Source organism: Schistocerca cancellata, chromosome 1 (genome assembly GCF_023864275.1).
Source record: "Schistocerca cancellata isolate TAMUIC-IGC-003103 chromosome 1, iqSchCanc2.1, whole genome shotgun sequence".
NCBI lineage: Eukaryota > Metazoa > Arthropoda > Insecta > Orthoptera > Acrididae > Schistocerca > Schistocerca cancellata.
The window spans coordinates 1,247,689,451-1,247,706,689 of record NC_064626.1 but is presented as its reverse complement, the minus strand read 5'-3'; the positions used below and the strand labels follow the sequence as shown (position 1 = coordinate 1,247,706,689).

Genomic DNA, 17,239 nt, shown 5'->3' with positions numbered 1-17,239 from the left:
CCTTCCCAGTTTTACTATATTGTTGCTGTTTATCTACTGCTAGTAACTTAATATTTACTTAATTACAATGGTATTTTTGAATAAAATATTTTACAGCTCTAAATACTGAGTCTTATTTACATTGCAGTACTACTTCTCATACATTTTTCTGACAGACACTAGTCCTTGCCACGCTGCTAACAGAACTTTTCAATCTCTGAGTCTAGAAACTCAGATAATTCATGGAAAGAGTGGTTAATGAGGCATGTTTTTAATTTCCTTTTGAATCAGTAGGGATTCAAATTTCTTGCTTTTTGCTAGGGGAGAGTAAGAAACTGGAAATATCTACCATTTCAAGTTATCTGAATATCTAGATTTAGTAACACATTACGATCATTCTGCATGTAGGTAAAAAAGATTCTGTGTAACTTAATTTGACACAAGTTGCATATTGGACTGTTCTTTCTTGCATGTGTATTTATATGTGTCCCCTATAAACAGTAATCAAATAACTGATGTAAAATTATGTCTTGCATTTCATTAAATGGCAGGATATTTTTCATTGGTTTGGTTTACAGGTGGGTGTCAGGAAGACTTCTATGTTTTACTGTTCTTTGGAATTTCATAAGTGGAACCCCAGAACAACCAAACATAGTTATAATTGTAGCAGATGATGTGGTAAGTTCAGTATTGGTACTCAGAGGTACTTCTAATGTACCTGGATAGATGAAAAATCTACTCACCAAGTGGTGGCAGGAGAACACACACCTATAAAGGTTAAGGAAATTTGCATGGTTTCAGAGCCATTGGTTCCTTCTTCTGGCAAAAGGGTTGAAGGGGAAGAAAGATGGTTGAAGAAAAAGGACTGGTGAGAATAAGAAATGGGGAGAGTTTGGAAAAGTTACCCAGGACCCTGATTCAGGAGAGACTTACCGGATGGGATGAGAAGGAAAGACTGATTCTTGGGAAGTGCACCAGATGAGATTTGAAAACTTGAGAGCTTAGTGGTGAAAGAGAGGGTAATAAGCAAGACAGAGAAGAGTGGAGAGAGAGAGTAGATTTTTATCTATCCAGTTACATTATATACTAAAAATTGGAAATTTATTACTTTCTTGTATATTAGCTCAAAAAGTGATTCTGTAATACAATGACATTCTGTAGATTGAGAATAAAATGCACATTCTGAAGAAAAACTGTGCCTCCAATTTGAATGGCGCTAGCTCCAAGGGCTGTGGAAAAGCCGTGAGGCCGCCCCGTTAGTTGCCAGCAGTGATGGAAGTACTGTTGGGCAATTGGAGGTGAACAGCCTGCAGTGATGGACGTTATATGTGAGAAATTAATGTTGATGGAGGGTAGAGGCCTGAAGTGTTAGCATAGGCTAACGATCTATGCATATTCGACATGGAGATTGCCTAAGAGCTAGAATTGTGGTGATTGACATTATCATTGCCTCTGATACCAATTGTAATTTATTATAGCCTCAAACACTGATAGTTGGCCAATAAAAGTCAAAGTGTACTTCAACAGTGGTTAATTATCATCTATCTCTGTGCATGGTATGAATGGGTGCTGTTCCTCAGACAAGCTTCATGTTTTTACAACACGAAGCTTTTGATGGCATTCTACCTTGACTTTTGCAATGTCTTGCCTATAGGAGCAGCCAAAGGTTATTTTGCTAATGACATTCTGTCAGCATTACAAGAGGAAAATTTTCCTGTTTGTATTTTTTGTGGTTAGCCAAGACCTTTCATCTTACAGGTCTTTCTCATTAACTAATCTTTATTCATTTGTATAAATGACAATCAGATCTTGCTAAGGGCATATCCAGTAAGAGGCAGCAGAGGGCAGTTATTACCCTAAGAAAATAAAATCTTTACAATCTGACCTCACATCCTGCCATGTCAAACAGTAAACATATCAATTCAGTATCAGTTTGCAGAAATACTAAGCACGTAACGGGCACTGACTAGTAGCCAGTGTAACCACAGTTGTGAAATCTCAAAACTATTTCATCATTCACTACGAAATTACTCTACAAGGGAGACAGCGACACAGAGAGAACTCAGAATTACAGCCTACCTAGCAGCATTACTGAAAATTTATGCCAGTTATCGACTGACACTAGATAACATTTAATATTACACATTTGAGTATGACACGGTTATGATTGCATTTGGCTCAAGCTGTTTGTTTTCAATAGAAACCGTTAAACACCCAGTACCTACCATGACCCTAATTATACACAAACACAAGTTAGTGAATTAGATTTTAAAAATAGGTACACAAAGCAGGACTTAAATGTATGTGCTGGACCCGGGAAGAGTAGGTGTTCAGCTCTGATGACATTCATTCTTGCTGTCAGTGAAATTATTATTATTATGAAATGAGATGTGACAGGGTGAAAGATTGTAAATATCTAAATACATGGCAGTAATTCTAGATTGTACTATGACTTTCAGACCCAAATGTGCAGTACCAGGACAGTGATCTTCAATTTTAATTACATTATCGATATCCTCACATGCAAAACATAAAGAGCAGACCCACACTTGCTGAGAACTTTAATGTTTGCACTATCTGTATTTGATACTGAGAACAATACAGCATGAAGGGCTTGTTAATACAAAAATAATGTACCTGAAGATGTTGCCCTACATGCATTTATTACATTGGTAGCATCTGTGTGAATGCTATCATGGCTGTTAAGCTAAAGGTGTTACCAGAAACATATCACTGATGATGAAACATTGATCAGGGGAAACTGAAGTGTTCAGTTATTAAAGGTGCTGTCCCTAGCTGCTTTGCAGGACTAGAAATTTAGGTAGTGTGACAAAAAGGAACAAGACTGCTCAAACTATTAAAGAGCTATTTGTTCTGGCAAATCAGTACATGAGCATGTTTTTGACATTCATCTGTATTCTGTCAGAATGCAAAATGGCGAAACTCTTGTGCAGCTTCATGTGAAATGACATGTGGTAGTGTTTCCATTAGTGGAACAAACAAATACGGATGTCTGTAAATTTGCTGCATCAGTCTCATTCCTTTGCATCAAATTCCACACATGACTTTTTGTGGCTGAGCATAAGAGTTAGCTGTAGTAAACATCTTGTCTGCAGCCATCTAGATGGTGGTTTGATGTAAGGACATTATTTAAAGGACACTGTTCAAAATAAAGAAAGTTACACACCAATATACAATGACAAACAATTTTTTAGAAATGCAGGCATTCTCATAAAGGGAAACAAAGATTGACATGAACATATTCATAAAGAAAAATATGAATCAGCTAGAAGTAAGGAAAAGCCAAACTCAGAGATTTGGTTCCCTTCTGTTTTTGAAACACATGAATGACTTACCAAATATATTTGAGGGACTTCCAAAAACTGCAATGATTGCTCATGCTCTTAAGGCTTTCTCAGCTGTATGACCTGTTATCCACACGAGATAATTTTCTGTTTTTCTTCATTCACTGGAATTAGTTTAACTATAATATTACAGAAACTGTTATTATGTAATGTCAGATAATTGTAATTATCACACTATTAATAAATAAATTGTTCTGTATATTAAAATATTTGTTGGCTTTTGGGATTAATAATGAAGTAGGTGGAATGAACAGATTGATAATTTTATAATAAATACTCAAATGGCTTTATTTGCACTTAGGTGTCATTGGTGGTCTGGTTCACCCTGTACGTGTGTGTGTGTGTGTGTGTGTGTGTGTGTGTGTGTGTGCCCCCCCCCCCCCCCCCCCCATATCCTGCACTGTCATACACTCCACTTCATATTCCGTATTCCACATCCGTTTGGTCTCCAACTCTTATATCCACATCCCAAACACTTGGAATACCTTCGCCAATCCTATGTCCTATGTCTCTCATAAATCAAAACTCCACTATTGATGGTCCCCATCAGCACCAGCAGGAAGTGTGCCCTGTGTCCCTCCCCCCACCCCACCCCTCCATGGGCACAAATATACTCTTGTATTCATTGCTGCATTTATGGAAATGTCCATTGTATCACTTCATGAAGAGTGCTGGCCTTCATATTCCTATTGTACCCCAGGCATGCTCTATGGGTGAAAAATCATGGGGACTGATGACCTCAAAAGTTAAGTCCCATAGTGCTCAGAGCCATTTGAACCATTTTTTGAAAAATCATGGGACTGGACAAGCCAATCAAACATCCACACAGTCCTCTTCATGTTTCTGGTGTGAACTGCAGTGAGGTTTCTTACAGTATGCTTCTGGAAACTCCAATTGGTACCTTGATCATGAAAGGTATGACAACAGGGTATACTAGTCTTGCCACACACTGGCGGACATTCAGGCTCACTCTATAACTAAAGACCTCGGCTGTAAGGAGTGGAAGGGACAGCAGATGAGAAACCGAAATATCGCATGTAAAACATGGAAAATGATGTACTTTATTCATATCAGTAGGTCCAATAAACAGAGAAATGGCAGCCTATCTCAGATTCTAACTTATAGCAACTTTTATCATGGATGTGTGCAAGCAAGCAGTGAAAAGTGCCAAAAACATGACTGCCAGTACTAGTAATGTCTGGGGTGTTCATGCTGGGATAATGCATTTCGGGAAAGATTTGTGCAAATCCGAGGATGATGTGGATAATTAGGACTTGGATAAAGACACTGAATATGTTTCTGAACACAAATGCACTTCAAAAGTTCTTGCTAATCATGTCAGTGTGAATTATTATTTTAGCAAGTAAACAATGTTGTGTCCCTCACCATATTTTACGTCACTTTACATGAGACTGTGACAGTAGAAAAGTTGAGGGGCATCCTTATGTTATTTACGTGCTGTAGTAAGGCGACAATAAAATTAATTCTACAATGCTCTAAATCATCGATTAGATAGGTTGTTATAATTTATTACTGCAAAAATCAGTACTCTACATCTGCGTGACTACTCTGCAGTTCAGTTAAATGCCTGGCAGGAGGCTCATTGAAAGGAATAAATGGTGCACAATTCTATACTTAGGAAAAGTCTCACTGGATGTAGCCAGGAAGCATATATCCAGGAATGTAAAAAAAAACCATTTTGTGGACACAGCACCGTTGGGCACTTTTTTCCCAGTCATTAAGACAGCACTCCACCTTTGGAAAGAAGTGCAATATATGAAATTACTTGTAATTGTGGCTAATTCTGGCAGACCCACTTGAAGGGACACCACAGAAGTTGGAAACTTAGAAATGATAATGATGATTATTATTATTAAATGAGACATGACAGAGTGAATGATTGTAAATACCTAAATATATGGCAGTAATTCTAGATTGTACTATGACTTTCAAACTCAAATGTGCAGTACCAGGACTGTGGTCTTCAATTTTAATTACAATATCAATATCCTCACATGCAAAACATAAAGAGCAGACCCATACTTGCTGAGAATTTAATGCTTGCACTATCTGTGTTTGATACTGAGAACACTACAGCATGAAGTGCTTGTTAATACAAAAATAACGTACCTACAGATGTAGCTCTACATGCATTTGTTATATTGATAGCATCTGCATGAATGCTATCATGGCTGCTAAATCACTGAATTCTAGCAAGCGCCAATTCCTCTGGGTGTGATGATGCACTGAATAAGGTATTACAGCCATATGCAGACTTAGTGATAAATATGTAACCAATGAGCAAGTGTTGGTGTGTTTCCTGACTAACTAAAAACTAATGTTTGGAAGCAAATGAAATTTGAAAAGAACAAGGATAACATTCGTCAGCATACCATACACTCTTCTAAGACAATACTAGCTGGTTACAATGTACCACAAGGTCCAATTGTAGGTCCCATATTGTTATCATCATCAATTGTTGATATAAATACGCAACTGCCTTCAGGACATACCACCCTGGTTGCTGATGACACAAATATTCTAATAATTGACAAAACTGGCAACAACCACAAAAAATATTTATACTGCTAATGAGTGAGAGCAATGTTGTTGTCAGTGTATAAAAATGAGTAACATTAGTTTCTGTCTCTCATAACAAAAATGAGAAATTCCTAAACAACCAAGAACTGTCACACAAAATTTAGTTTGTATAATGTATAATCTGAAGGAAAATGAGTGATGCTGGCAGTACTTTAGGAGACTTAATGTTAACACCTTAACATCAATGTGTATTAATATATTGGACCCATCACAAGATGATACCTATTACATAAAGATATCTCATTGAACTTAAATGGTCACTAACATAATTTTGAAAACAATCAATGCACTAATGTGATTGAATGCCAAACTTCACGTAGCCAAAGAAATGTTTTGCACATTGGATACAGACATTCAGTAAATTATTATTGTTACTGTTGTTGTTGTGGTCTTGTTTGATGCATTTCTCAGTGCTTGTCTATTCTGTGTAAGCCTTTGATCACTGTAAAACTACTGCTGTTTGTACTATTTATCATCCAAATCTCACTTCTGTATAAATAAGCTATTGAATAAAGTTAAAGAAGTGAAAAAGTCAAGATTTCAAGTGTAAATTAAAAAAAAAAATATTTGAATAAAACTTTTACATAGTAAATGACTTTTTAAAACAATAGTTAAACATGTTACCTCATTTCATGAACATTCACTCATGTACTTAGGACTGGAAAGCTGTTTATCTTACCCCAAATTCTTAATAATATAATGAATTTGTATTTATTTATGTTGCTATGTGTAATATGTTCCCAGTATTAACACATTATACATGATGTCTGCTCAGTAATTTAACCCCTTTTAGATGGCTCTTCAAACAGCTGAGAATACTGAAAGCAGCCTGTGAGTCCTTATTTGTCTCACTCAAGTGATAATAATGCCTCTGCTTTTTGTCAATGATGATGACTTGTTGACTAATTAATAAAATTTAAATACCATTGAATGAAGTTCAGGAAGTACAACGGAATAAGATGCAACTAGCAATTTAATAATGTCTCTGTAGATGACAGTTATGGAATTGGAATAATGAAATCATGCCATGAGGGTCTGACAACACCTTACTTCCTGAAATGATTCATTCTGGGATGACATCCATGTACCCACACTTACATTAAACATTATTTGTGCCCTTGACCAAAAAAATATTTTCAGCACCTTTATCTTAACCACTGGCCAATACAGAATGACAACTCCAACTGTCACACTATAATTAAAGTTCCAGTTTCAAAATGCTGTAGAAAGAGAAAACTGCTCAGAATAACATAAAATTTGAACAGTATTATTGACGGAGGGGGAAACATCATTAAAAAAAAAAAAAAAAAAAAAAAAAAAAAAAGAAACATGACACTGTACTTGTCTTAATGTAAATGGGGTTGTAATTAATGATATGAATATAATAGAGGGAAACATTCCACGTGGGAAAAATATATCTAAAAACAAAGATGATGTAACTTACCTAGCAAAAGCGTTGGCATGTTGATAGACTCACAAACAAATATAAGCACACACACAAAATTAAAGCTTTCGAAACCAACGGTTGCTTCATCAGGAAAGAGGGAAGGAGAGGGAAAGACAAAAGGATGTGGGTTTTAAGGGAGAGGGTAAGGAGTCATTCCAATCCCGGGAGCAGAAAGACTTACCTTAGGGGGAAAAAAGGACAGGTATACATTCGCACACACACACATATCCATCCGCACATATAGAGACACAAGCAGACAAAAATGGGGTTGGCTACAAATGACAGATGAACTGCAGTATGATGGTTGTGGTTGGACTTGCACATTATGCCATCCATACTGTTCAATGAGGATGACTGCACAAGTTTGGCAGTCAATAGTTATGGCACTGTTAGTTAGGTAAGCCCATCCACAATGGCAAGTTCATACCACATTGGATGGAAAAAATCGAGGTTTCTGCACCTGTGTCACAAGACAGTGATTAATTTTAACACTTGCCATGTTGCCCACGTGTAAAAACAGTATATGGTGCAATACTTTCTATAGTGAATTCACTAGAGCTACCCAAACCAGTCTAGACACTTTACGCGGAGATAAACATATAGGATACGAGTGACAAGGAGAGATAGGGTGGAGAATGAAAGGGTAAAAGAAGTAGTGAAAGAGGAACTTTTGCAGAGCAGGATAGAAACATCAAGGCTAAGATAGTATGGGCAGTTAGAGAGAATAGAAAACAAGACAATTCTAAAGAAGGTATATGAAATGGAGATGCAAAGAAAAAGACCAAGGAATAGATGGGTGTAAGATAGAAGGGAATGTATTGAAAAAAGAGGCAAGGACCAGACCAGATTGAATGCAGAAAAATAGTGGGAAAACAGGACTAGATGGTGAAGCTTATGTTCCGAACAGGCTATCCTGGGGCTGGAAAATGCTCAGGATGACGATGATTAAATCAAACAGTGGATAATCCAAGACGGAATGTAAAGGATCTTTGCTACTCACCATATATCAGAGATGCTGAGTTGCAGATAGTCACAAAAAAAAAAAAAAAAAAAAAAAAAAAAAAAAAAAAAATTGTCACAAAATAAGCTTTCAGCCAACCAGGCCATTGTCAAAAAAAGACAACAGCAAGACTCAAGCAAATGCAACTTACATACACATGACCACAGTCTCTGGTCACTGAAGCTAGACTATGAACAGCAGCACATGATGGGAGAGGCAACTGGATGAGGGTAAGGAAGAGGTTGAGGTGGGTAGAGGGAGGGATAGCAGAGTAAGGGTGGGGACGGTAAAGTGCTGCCAGGGAAGTGAGAAGGGACAAGGTTGGGAGAGAATAGGGCAGCTTGGTGCAGCTAGGTTAGACAGTGTGTGGGGAAGGAGAGAAGGAAAATGATTGTGGGTGCATTGGTGGAACAGAGGGCTGTGTAATGCTGGAATGAGAATAAGGAGGGAGCTAGATGGGTAGGGACAATGACTGACAAAGGTTGTCGCCAGGAGGGTTACGGGAATGTAGGATATATTGCAGGGAGAGTTCCACCTGTGCAATTCAGAAAAGCTGGTGTTGGTGGGAAGGATCCAGATGCCACAGGCTGTAAAGCAGTTATTGAAATGAAGAACGTCATATTGGGCAGCATGCTCAATGACAGGGTGGTCCAGTTGTTTTTTGGCCTCAGTTTGTTGGTGGCCATTCGTGTGGACAGACAGCTTGTTGGTTGTCATACCCATGTAGAATGCAGCACGGTGGTTGCAGGTTAGCTTGTAGATCACATGACTGGTTTCACAAGTACATTGGATAGGTGATGTTTGTGTCTGGACTGGAATAGATGGTGGTAGGAGGATATATGGGACAGGTCCTACGCCTAGGTCTATTACAGGGGTATGAGCCATGAGGCAAGGTGTTGGGAGCAGGGGTTGTGTAGGGATGGACGAAGATATTGTGTATGTTTGGTAGGTGGCGGAATACTACTTTGGGAAGGGGGAGGGGCAGTTGGTAGGGCAGTGAGTAGGAAAATTCTCATTTCAGGGCACAATGAGTGCTAGTCAAAACCCTGGTGGAGAATGTAATTCAGTAATTCCAGTCCTGGTGGTATAGGGTCATGAGGAAAATGCTCCTCTGTGGCCAGATGATGGGACTTTGGGAGATGTTGGTGACAGGAGAGATAAGGTATGGGAGATTGGAAAAATGAGGTATGGGAGATATGATTTGAGGTTGAGGGGTTAATTACATTCTGTAAGGCCTCAGTGTGGGCCTTTGACAAATTTTGAGAGGGACAGATCGTCACTGCAGATGCAGCTGCAACAGGTGGCTAGACTGTACGGAGGAGAATTCTAGTTATAGAACGGGTGGCAGCTGTTAAAATGGACGTATTGCTGGTGGTTGATAGGTTTTATGTGGACAGAGGTACTGATGAAGCCATCATTTGAGCTGGAGGTCAACATCGAGGAAGGTGGCTTGTTGTGTTAATAGGACCAGGTGAAGTGAATGGGGGAGAAGGTGTTGAGGCTCTGGAGGAATGTGGATAGGGTGTCCTCACCCTTGATCCAGTTTGTGAAGATGTCATCAGTGAATCTGAACTACCTGAGGGATTTAGGATTCTGGGTGTTTAGGAATGATTCCTCTCCATGGTCCGTGAATAGGTTGGCAGAGGATGGTGCTATGCGGGTGCCCATAGGCGTACTCTGGATTTGTTTGTAGGTAATGTCTTCAAAGAAGAAGTAACTGTGGGTGAGGATATAGTCGCCACAGTGACTAGGAAGGAGGTTGTTGGTTCGAATTCCTTCAGGCATTGAGAAACGTAGTGTTCAATAACCGTAAGGCCATGGCATTGGGGATGTTAATGTAATAGGAGGTGGCATCAATAGTGACGAGCAGGGCAGAAACTGTGGAGAGTTAATGCAGGAAGTGGTTGATATCTTTTATGCAGGAGGGTAGGTTGTGGGTAGTAGGCTGAAGATGTTGGTGCATGAGAGCAGGGATTCTCTCAGTGTGGGCACAATTACTGGGCACAATGGTGCATCCTGGGTTATGGAGTTTAGGGAGCTTGTAGAAGGTAGGAGTGGTAGGGGGAGTGGAGAGATAGACTCAGGGGAGAGGTTCTGGGATGGGCCTAAGGATTTGAGGAGAGAATGGAGACCCTGCTGGATTTCCAGAACGGGGTCACTGTGGCAGGGTTTGTTGGTGGATGAATCTGAGTCCTTCTGCCAGGTAATTCTTGTAGTTCAAGACTATAGTGTTGGAGCCTTTGTCAGCAGGTAGGATTATAAGGTCAGGATCAGTTTCTAGGTAGTGGATTGCAGTTCTTTCTGTAGATGTAAGTTTAGTTTGCATGTAGAGAGATTTGGGGAATGATGGTGAGGCAAGATTATTAATAGTAACTCTAACATATTTCTGTTTGCTGATGACATTAGCTTGGTAGTAAAGGATGTGGTGTGCAACTCTGGCTTGGTTTCATAGAGTGCAGTTCATGACATAAGTTCATGGCCTGTAGAAAATAAACCAACACTAAATCACAATAAGACTCGGTTTTTACAATTTCTGACACACAATTAAACAAAATCTGACATTTTAATTTCACAGAATGGGCATGTGATTTGTGAAACTGAACAGTTCAAATTTCTAGGTGTTCAGATAGATTGTAAACTATCATGGAAAGCCCACATTCAGGATCTTGTTCAAAGACTTAATACCGCCTTTTTTACTATTCAAACGGTATCTGAAGTAAGTGATGGTTCGACACGAAATTTAGTCTACTTTGCTTATTTTCATTCACTAATGTCATATGGTATTATATTTCAGGGTATCTCTTCCCATTCTAAAAGGATATTTTTGGCTCAGAAACGGGCGGTTTGGGCAATAAGTGGTTTAAATCTGCGGACCTCTTGTCGACTCCTGCTCACTAGTCTGGGTATTTTGACATTGGCTTCTCAATATATATATTCTTTACAGTCGCTTCTTGTTAACAATATCAGCTTATTCCCAAGAATAAGTAGCTTTCACTCAGTTAATACTCAGCAGAAATCCAATCTGCATTTGGATTGGACTTTGTAACTCTTGTGCAGAATGATGTGCAACATACTGCTGCATCCATTTTTATTAAGCTACCACAGGAATTCAAAAATTTTAGCAGTAATGCACATGCTTTCAAATTGAAACTGAAGAGTTTCCTCATGGGTCACTCCTTCTATTCTCTTGAAGAGTTTCTCAAAAAATTAAGCTGATTCTTATGTTATATTGTCGATTGCATTTACTTAAACTTATGGCTTGACTTTTTTGGGTTCATAAACATTTTATTTTTATCTGTTATTACTTTTATGTTGTAACTTCATGTACTGACACATTCCATGACCTTGGAGATTTGCCCCTCAATTTGTTCCTATGGAACTTGACATGTAAATAAATAAATAAAATAAAGGTTTGAGGTTAAGAAATACTGGAAAGTTAACAGGAGGTGATTTGGGGGCAGTGCGGGTGGATCATGGTTGGATGGAGGAGTGAAATGGGTCAGCAGGGTTCAACACTGGTCTTTGTTTGATTCTGATTTGGTAGTGTTGGTGGCGAAAAAGTGTTTCCACTGTAGGGACCGGGAGAAGGTCTTTAACAAGTCCTGCACGATTGAATTTGGGAGCGGGGCAAAAGATGATGCCTTTGGAAAGGGCTGAAATTTTTGTGGGACTAAGGCTTTTGGAAGAAAGGTTCATTACCCTGTTTCGGGATTCTGTGTGGTGGTGGGAGAGAGTTTTGGAGGGTGGGGTAAAAGTAGCAGGTCTGCGAGACAGGATTTGTCAGCTATGTCCTTAGCCCTCACCAACATAGTCCTACAAACCATACCTATCAAGCCCAAGCCTACTTGCAATACCTTCTTTCCATTTGTAAAATTCTGCTATGCAATTCCAAAATCCTGGAACCCATAACACACATTGAAACTCTTGCCCTCCAGGAACTAGGGGAACATGGACAATGCCACCTCAAAAAACTCTCCACCCTGCTCACTTCCTACTGCTGCCTTGGGCTACTATTGTCCACCACTTCTACAGTAACCTCCAAACTTTCTGCACATCTCCTCACAGCTGAGAGGGTAGCTTCTCTGCCAAAGTTCTCACAAGTTCTGTCGATTTTAACCAACAGTCTACATTCGTCCTCAATAATTTGTCACCAGCTACACAGTCTAGCACATCGTTGTCTACTTTCAGTGTAGTATCATTGAGGTTTTTTATTTAGTTGGAAGTTTATGCAGATTGTCTTTTTCATGTTTAAAGTTACTCTTTTCCTTAATGACCAGTAGTGGAAGTCTCTTGGAGCTTCATTGGATTTTTCTGTTAACTGTGTTGAATCTTTGTCTGTAATGGCTATTGTGCTGTCATCAGCAAGTAGTATTTTTTCCCTTATCTGACACTATGGGAAATCATTTGTCTATATAAGGGAGAGGACTGGGCCCAATACAGTTGCCTGGGGATGCCTCTATTAATATGTTTCAGATCTGGTAAGTGTTTCAGCACTAGTATTATAGAATATGTGAGACTTCAACATTTTGTACCCAGTTTTCCAAGTATTACTTAAACCAATTCCTATGTACCTCTTATGGGTCTGGAACCAAATTCTTCATGCAATATTCATTGCATAGAAGATCATACTTATGTAGATACTTCATTAGTCTATTTTTCTTTATGGTTTATATTGCTTTGGAAATGCAAGATAAAAAAGAAATTGGTCTGTGGTTTTCTACATTTTCTGCCTTACTATTTTTGAGTACTGGTATTACTTTTGCTTGTTTCAGGCATTCAAGAAAGCAGCCAGCACAGAAAGATTTGTTAATTATCATTGTTAATGGGGTTTTTATGTGCTTTATATGTTTGTTGAGGACACTGAATGCGATCTTGTGTAACCCAGTGGATTTTAACTGTTTAATTGGGGTGGTATATTACCTATGCCACCTCTTTCTCTGCTGCTGGAAAGAGCACCATTGTTGAGCTGGCTAGCAGTTCCTCAAGTTCATTATTCTCACTTTTTAAGTTGCTGTTACTTAACGTATTTTTTGATTCATTTTTGGAATCAACATTTATAGTCAGGTTGTCCTTCATTTTGGCATCTCCTACACTCCCAGTGGTGTTATCACTGTTAATATTCATTGTCAGTCTTAACACTTGGCCTATTACTTCTAAAAGTCACACCTATTCCCAGTTTATAGTTCACAAATCATCACTTCTCTCCAACGTTGTTTTAAGAGCAGCTGCACTGAAATGTTACACATTCACCATTTGCTGTATTTTTGCTGCATTGGCCATCTACAAATACTGCAATGAAATCATGGTCCAACTCACGCATTGCCACTTGTAAGCCCCTTTCTTCTTCATTTTGTAAACCAAATAAAAGCCTGTTAATGAGGTAAGATGTACACTGTACACATTACAGTCAAACAGCACACTGAAGATTACTTAGCCACTGGAGGGCTTCTCTGGAGGCACTGTGGATGGCTTTAATTCCTCCTCCTTTGAAACCATAAATTATGCAATTGAAAATAAGTTCTATAGTTTGAAGTCCACTGTATTCACAGAAAGGATCATTTTCAAGATCCTACTTTGTCATTAAGCTTTTACAGGGACCATTTCCAGTCCTTATTCTGTCTAATCTGGTCCAGAGTCTTCTTGGAAGGTCAAAACCAGGAACTTGTCTGTTTATGTCAGCAATAAGGTATCCATTTTGTGGGATGTTTCTTTGCTAGTTTTCCTGCCAATCCCTTTCTTCCTCAAAGTCTTATGATCTTTGGATGGTTTTCTGGAGTGACATCCTTGACTTCAGTCAATCCTTTGTGTGTAAATGGTAATGAATTGGAAGATCTAATTAGTTTTATATCTTCTTCCACACTTTTTATTGCACTTTTTGTCTCATGTTCTGTGGTCTGATTTTGGATAGCACTGGTAGCCAAGTTGTGGGGCTTCAGTGAGGCATTGATGATCCTCATTGATTCCTTGAGCTTCACATCAACTTTTTTTGTGTGGGCACTCATTGCCTGTCCTGGGGCATAGTATTCTGCAGTGCTATGTATCACTGCCAACTTGATGTGTGCAGTGTGTTTGCATCATTTCTCCTTGAGCTGCTTGTTAGTTTGGCTAGTATAGACTTTCTCAATTTCAGTTCTTCTATGTGGTGCTTGTACAAAAGTGTATGGTGAAGTTCAACTCCTTAGTATTTAGAGGTGTTTTTATGTTAAACTGGCTCTCCATTGAGTTTAAGGCTCAACTTCCTGTTAGCTTCCTCATTGTTGAGACGCATAGTGATACTAACAGATTTGGAAGTATTTGGTTTCAAGTGCCATTGGGTAAACACTCGTGAAGAGTATGTAGATTACTATTCATGGTAGTTTTTAGCTGTCCAAATGGCTTTGATAGTGTGACAACTACTAAATAATTGGCATAGGCAAATGTGTGTAGCTGCGTGTTTGGTAAATCTCATTTATATAAGTTGAAAAGTAGGGGGGTGAGCTGTGAACCTTGAAGTAGGCCATTGTGAAATGTTCTGACAGTGCCTACCTTAGCTCTCAGAAAGACTCTATAAGTTCTTTCCATTAATATATATTTCATGATCTTTAGCATTTGTTTATGTTGTGACTCACAAGTTTGCGTAAAAGCCCTTGATTCCAGACTGTGTCATTAGCTGGTGGATAGATCGAATAGCAATACTCCTGTCTTCATTGCATACTGGACACCTCTTCCTATGTATGTGGTCAGCATCAATATTTGTTCACAACAGCTTCTATTTTTCCTGAAACCAACTTGTACCACCAGCAGCACCTTTTCAGTAAGTGGCATTAGTCTTGAGGCCAAAGCCCTCTCAAATCATTAATAGGTTGTACACAGTAGAAAGAGAGTGCTAAAGTTCTTTAGATCATCTTCTGCTTTCCTTGGTTTAAGCACTGTAATTGCCTTTGCCTCCTTCCATATCTTCAGTAGATTTGCAGAGGGAATTGTTTCCATAAAGCATCTGGCCAACCACATTTTGACTTTGTATCAATTAACTGATAATAAAACCTCTCCTTTTTCCATTGATGTCTTGTTGACTAATTAATAACATTTAATTACTAGTGGATGAAGTTCAGAAAGTATTAATGCCTCTGCAGAGGATGGTTCTGAAACTGTAATTATGAAATCATACTACAAGGGTCTAATAACATATTGAATTCTGATATGATTCATCCTGGGATGAGATTCCCTACGCTCATGCTAATATTAAAACATTATTTGGGTATTTGACTGAAAACATATTACATAACATTTATCTTAACCACCAGCCAATTCTGAACAATAACTGCAACTGCTACACATGTCCTTCCAAAATGAGCAATTTTGTATCTGATTATTGTAACCAGAGAGGATTAGCCAAATGTTGTCCAAGCTGACTGAGGCTTTGTTTGTTCTCCTAACAAAATAGGAGCAGCAGGGGTAAACTCAGAAGGTTTGCATTACATTTACTGCCTTGCGAAGTTTTTATCGAGAGTCTATTTGCAATTCAGAAACAACAGAAACATTCATAAATCCAATACTACTAGAAGGGATGACTTACTCTATCCGTCACTCAGCTTAAGTGTAGCACAGAAAAGAGTAAAACAACAATGTCCTGGACTTTCCACAGACGAGGGTGAGGTAGTTAGCCATAAAAATCTTTATTCTCTTACTCAGTGAACATTTGCGCATGCGTGTGTGTGTGTGTGTGTGTGTGTGTGTGTGTGTGTGTGTTAAAACAAGTTTGAAATCTTAGTATCTAATCAGCCCACATATATTCTTGCATTGTCATAGGCATTTATGTAATTCATTTCTGTTTTTGAAGTAACTGTATGCTAACTGAGACAATATTTGCACCCCAAATTACTATCACATAAACCAAGTATTACTATGATAGACTACAATATTTAAAATATGTCCTCTTATAGTAAGGCAATAGTAATCATATTAAATAGCGCTATTGTGAATCCTTGAGTAATTTACAGGGCTGGAATGATGTTGGATTTCATGGGTCAGATGAAATACAGACACCAAATATTGATGCTTTGGCATATCAAGGAGTTGTTTTGACTCGCCATTATACTTTGCCATCTTGCACTCCATCACGATCTGCACTACTCACTGGGCGTTACCCCATCACTACTGGTGAGTGGCAGAAAGAAGTGACATGAGCTGTTCATAGTCATGATGCTGACCATTTAAGATTTTATGTAAGTAATAATGAAATTTACATAATAAATTATAAAATCCAATACAGCATACATGAATGTGAGTAACTGTAATCAAAATCTCTGTATCTGATGAGGTAAGAGGAAATTATCCTGTACCTGATAGAAATAACAGCATCCTGTAAATAACAAGCCTTTGTAAACCTAATTTCCTTCTTTCAGAGTGAATGAGGGCAAAGATTGGAAGATAACACTAGAAGAGGGAGCAATCATTGAGGGGCGGGGGCTGGATCGTAATGCATTACTTTGTGTATCATTAAGTACATTATATTCTACATCTACATAGATCTATGTTCTACAAAACACCGCATGGTACATGGCATCAGGTACGACGCTCTGTGCCAGTTATTAGGGTTTCTTCCTGTTCCATTCACTCATAGAGTGTGGGAAGAATGATTGTTTGAATGCTTCTATGGATGTAGTAATTATTCTAATCTTATCCTCACAACCCCCATGTGAGCGATAAGTAGGTGGTTGTGGTATATTCGTAGAGTCATCATTGAAAGCCAGTTCTTGAAACTTCGTTAACAGACTTTCTCAGGATAGTTTATGTCTATCTTCAAGAGTCTTCCAGTTCAGTTCTTTCAGTATCTCTATGACGCTCTCCCAAGGACCAAACAAACCT

General features: G+C 38.6%; 1 protein-coding gene across 1 annotated transcript in view; it reads left to right on the top strand.

The window, feature by feature from the left end:
• LOC126094855 (arylsulfatase B-like) overlaps positions 1-17,239 on the top strand; it is a 137,753-nt gene that overhangs the window by 47,754 nt on the left and 72,760 nt on the right. Inside the window, exons 2-3 of the mRNA XM_049909483.1 lie at positions 558-657; positions 16,372-16,531. Of these exons, the coding sequence (XP_049765440.1) occupies positions 558-657; positions 16,372-16,531 (260 nt within the window). The remainder of the gene's footprint in view (positions 1-557; positions 658-16,371; positions 16,532-17,239) is intronic.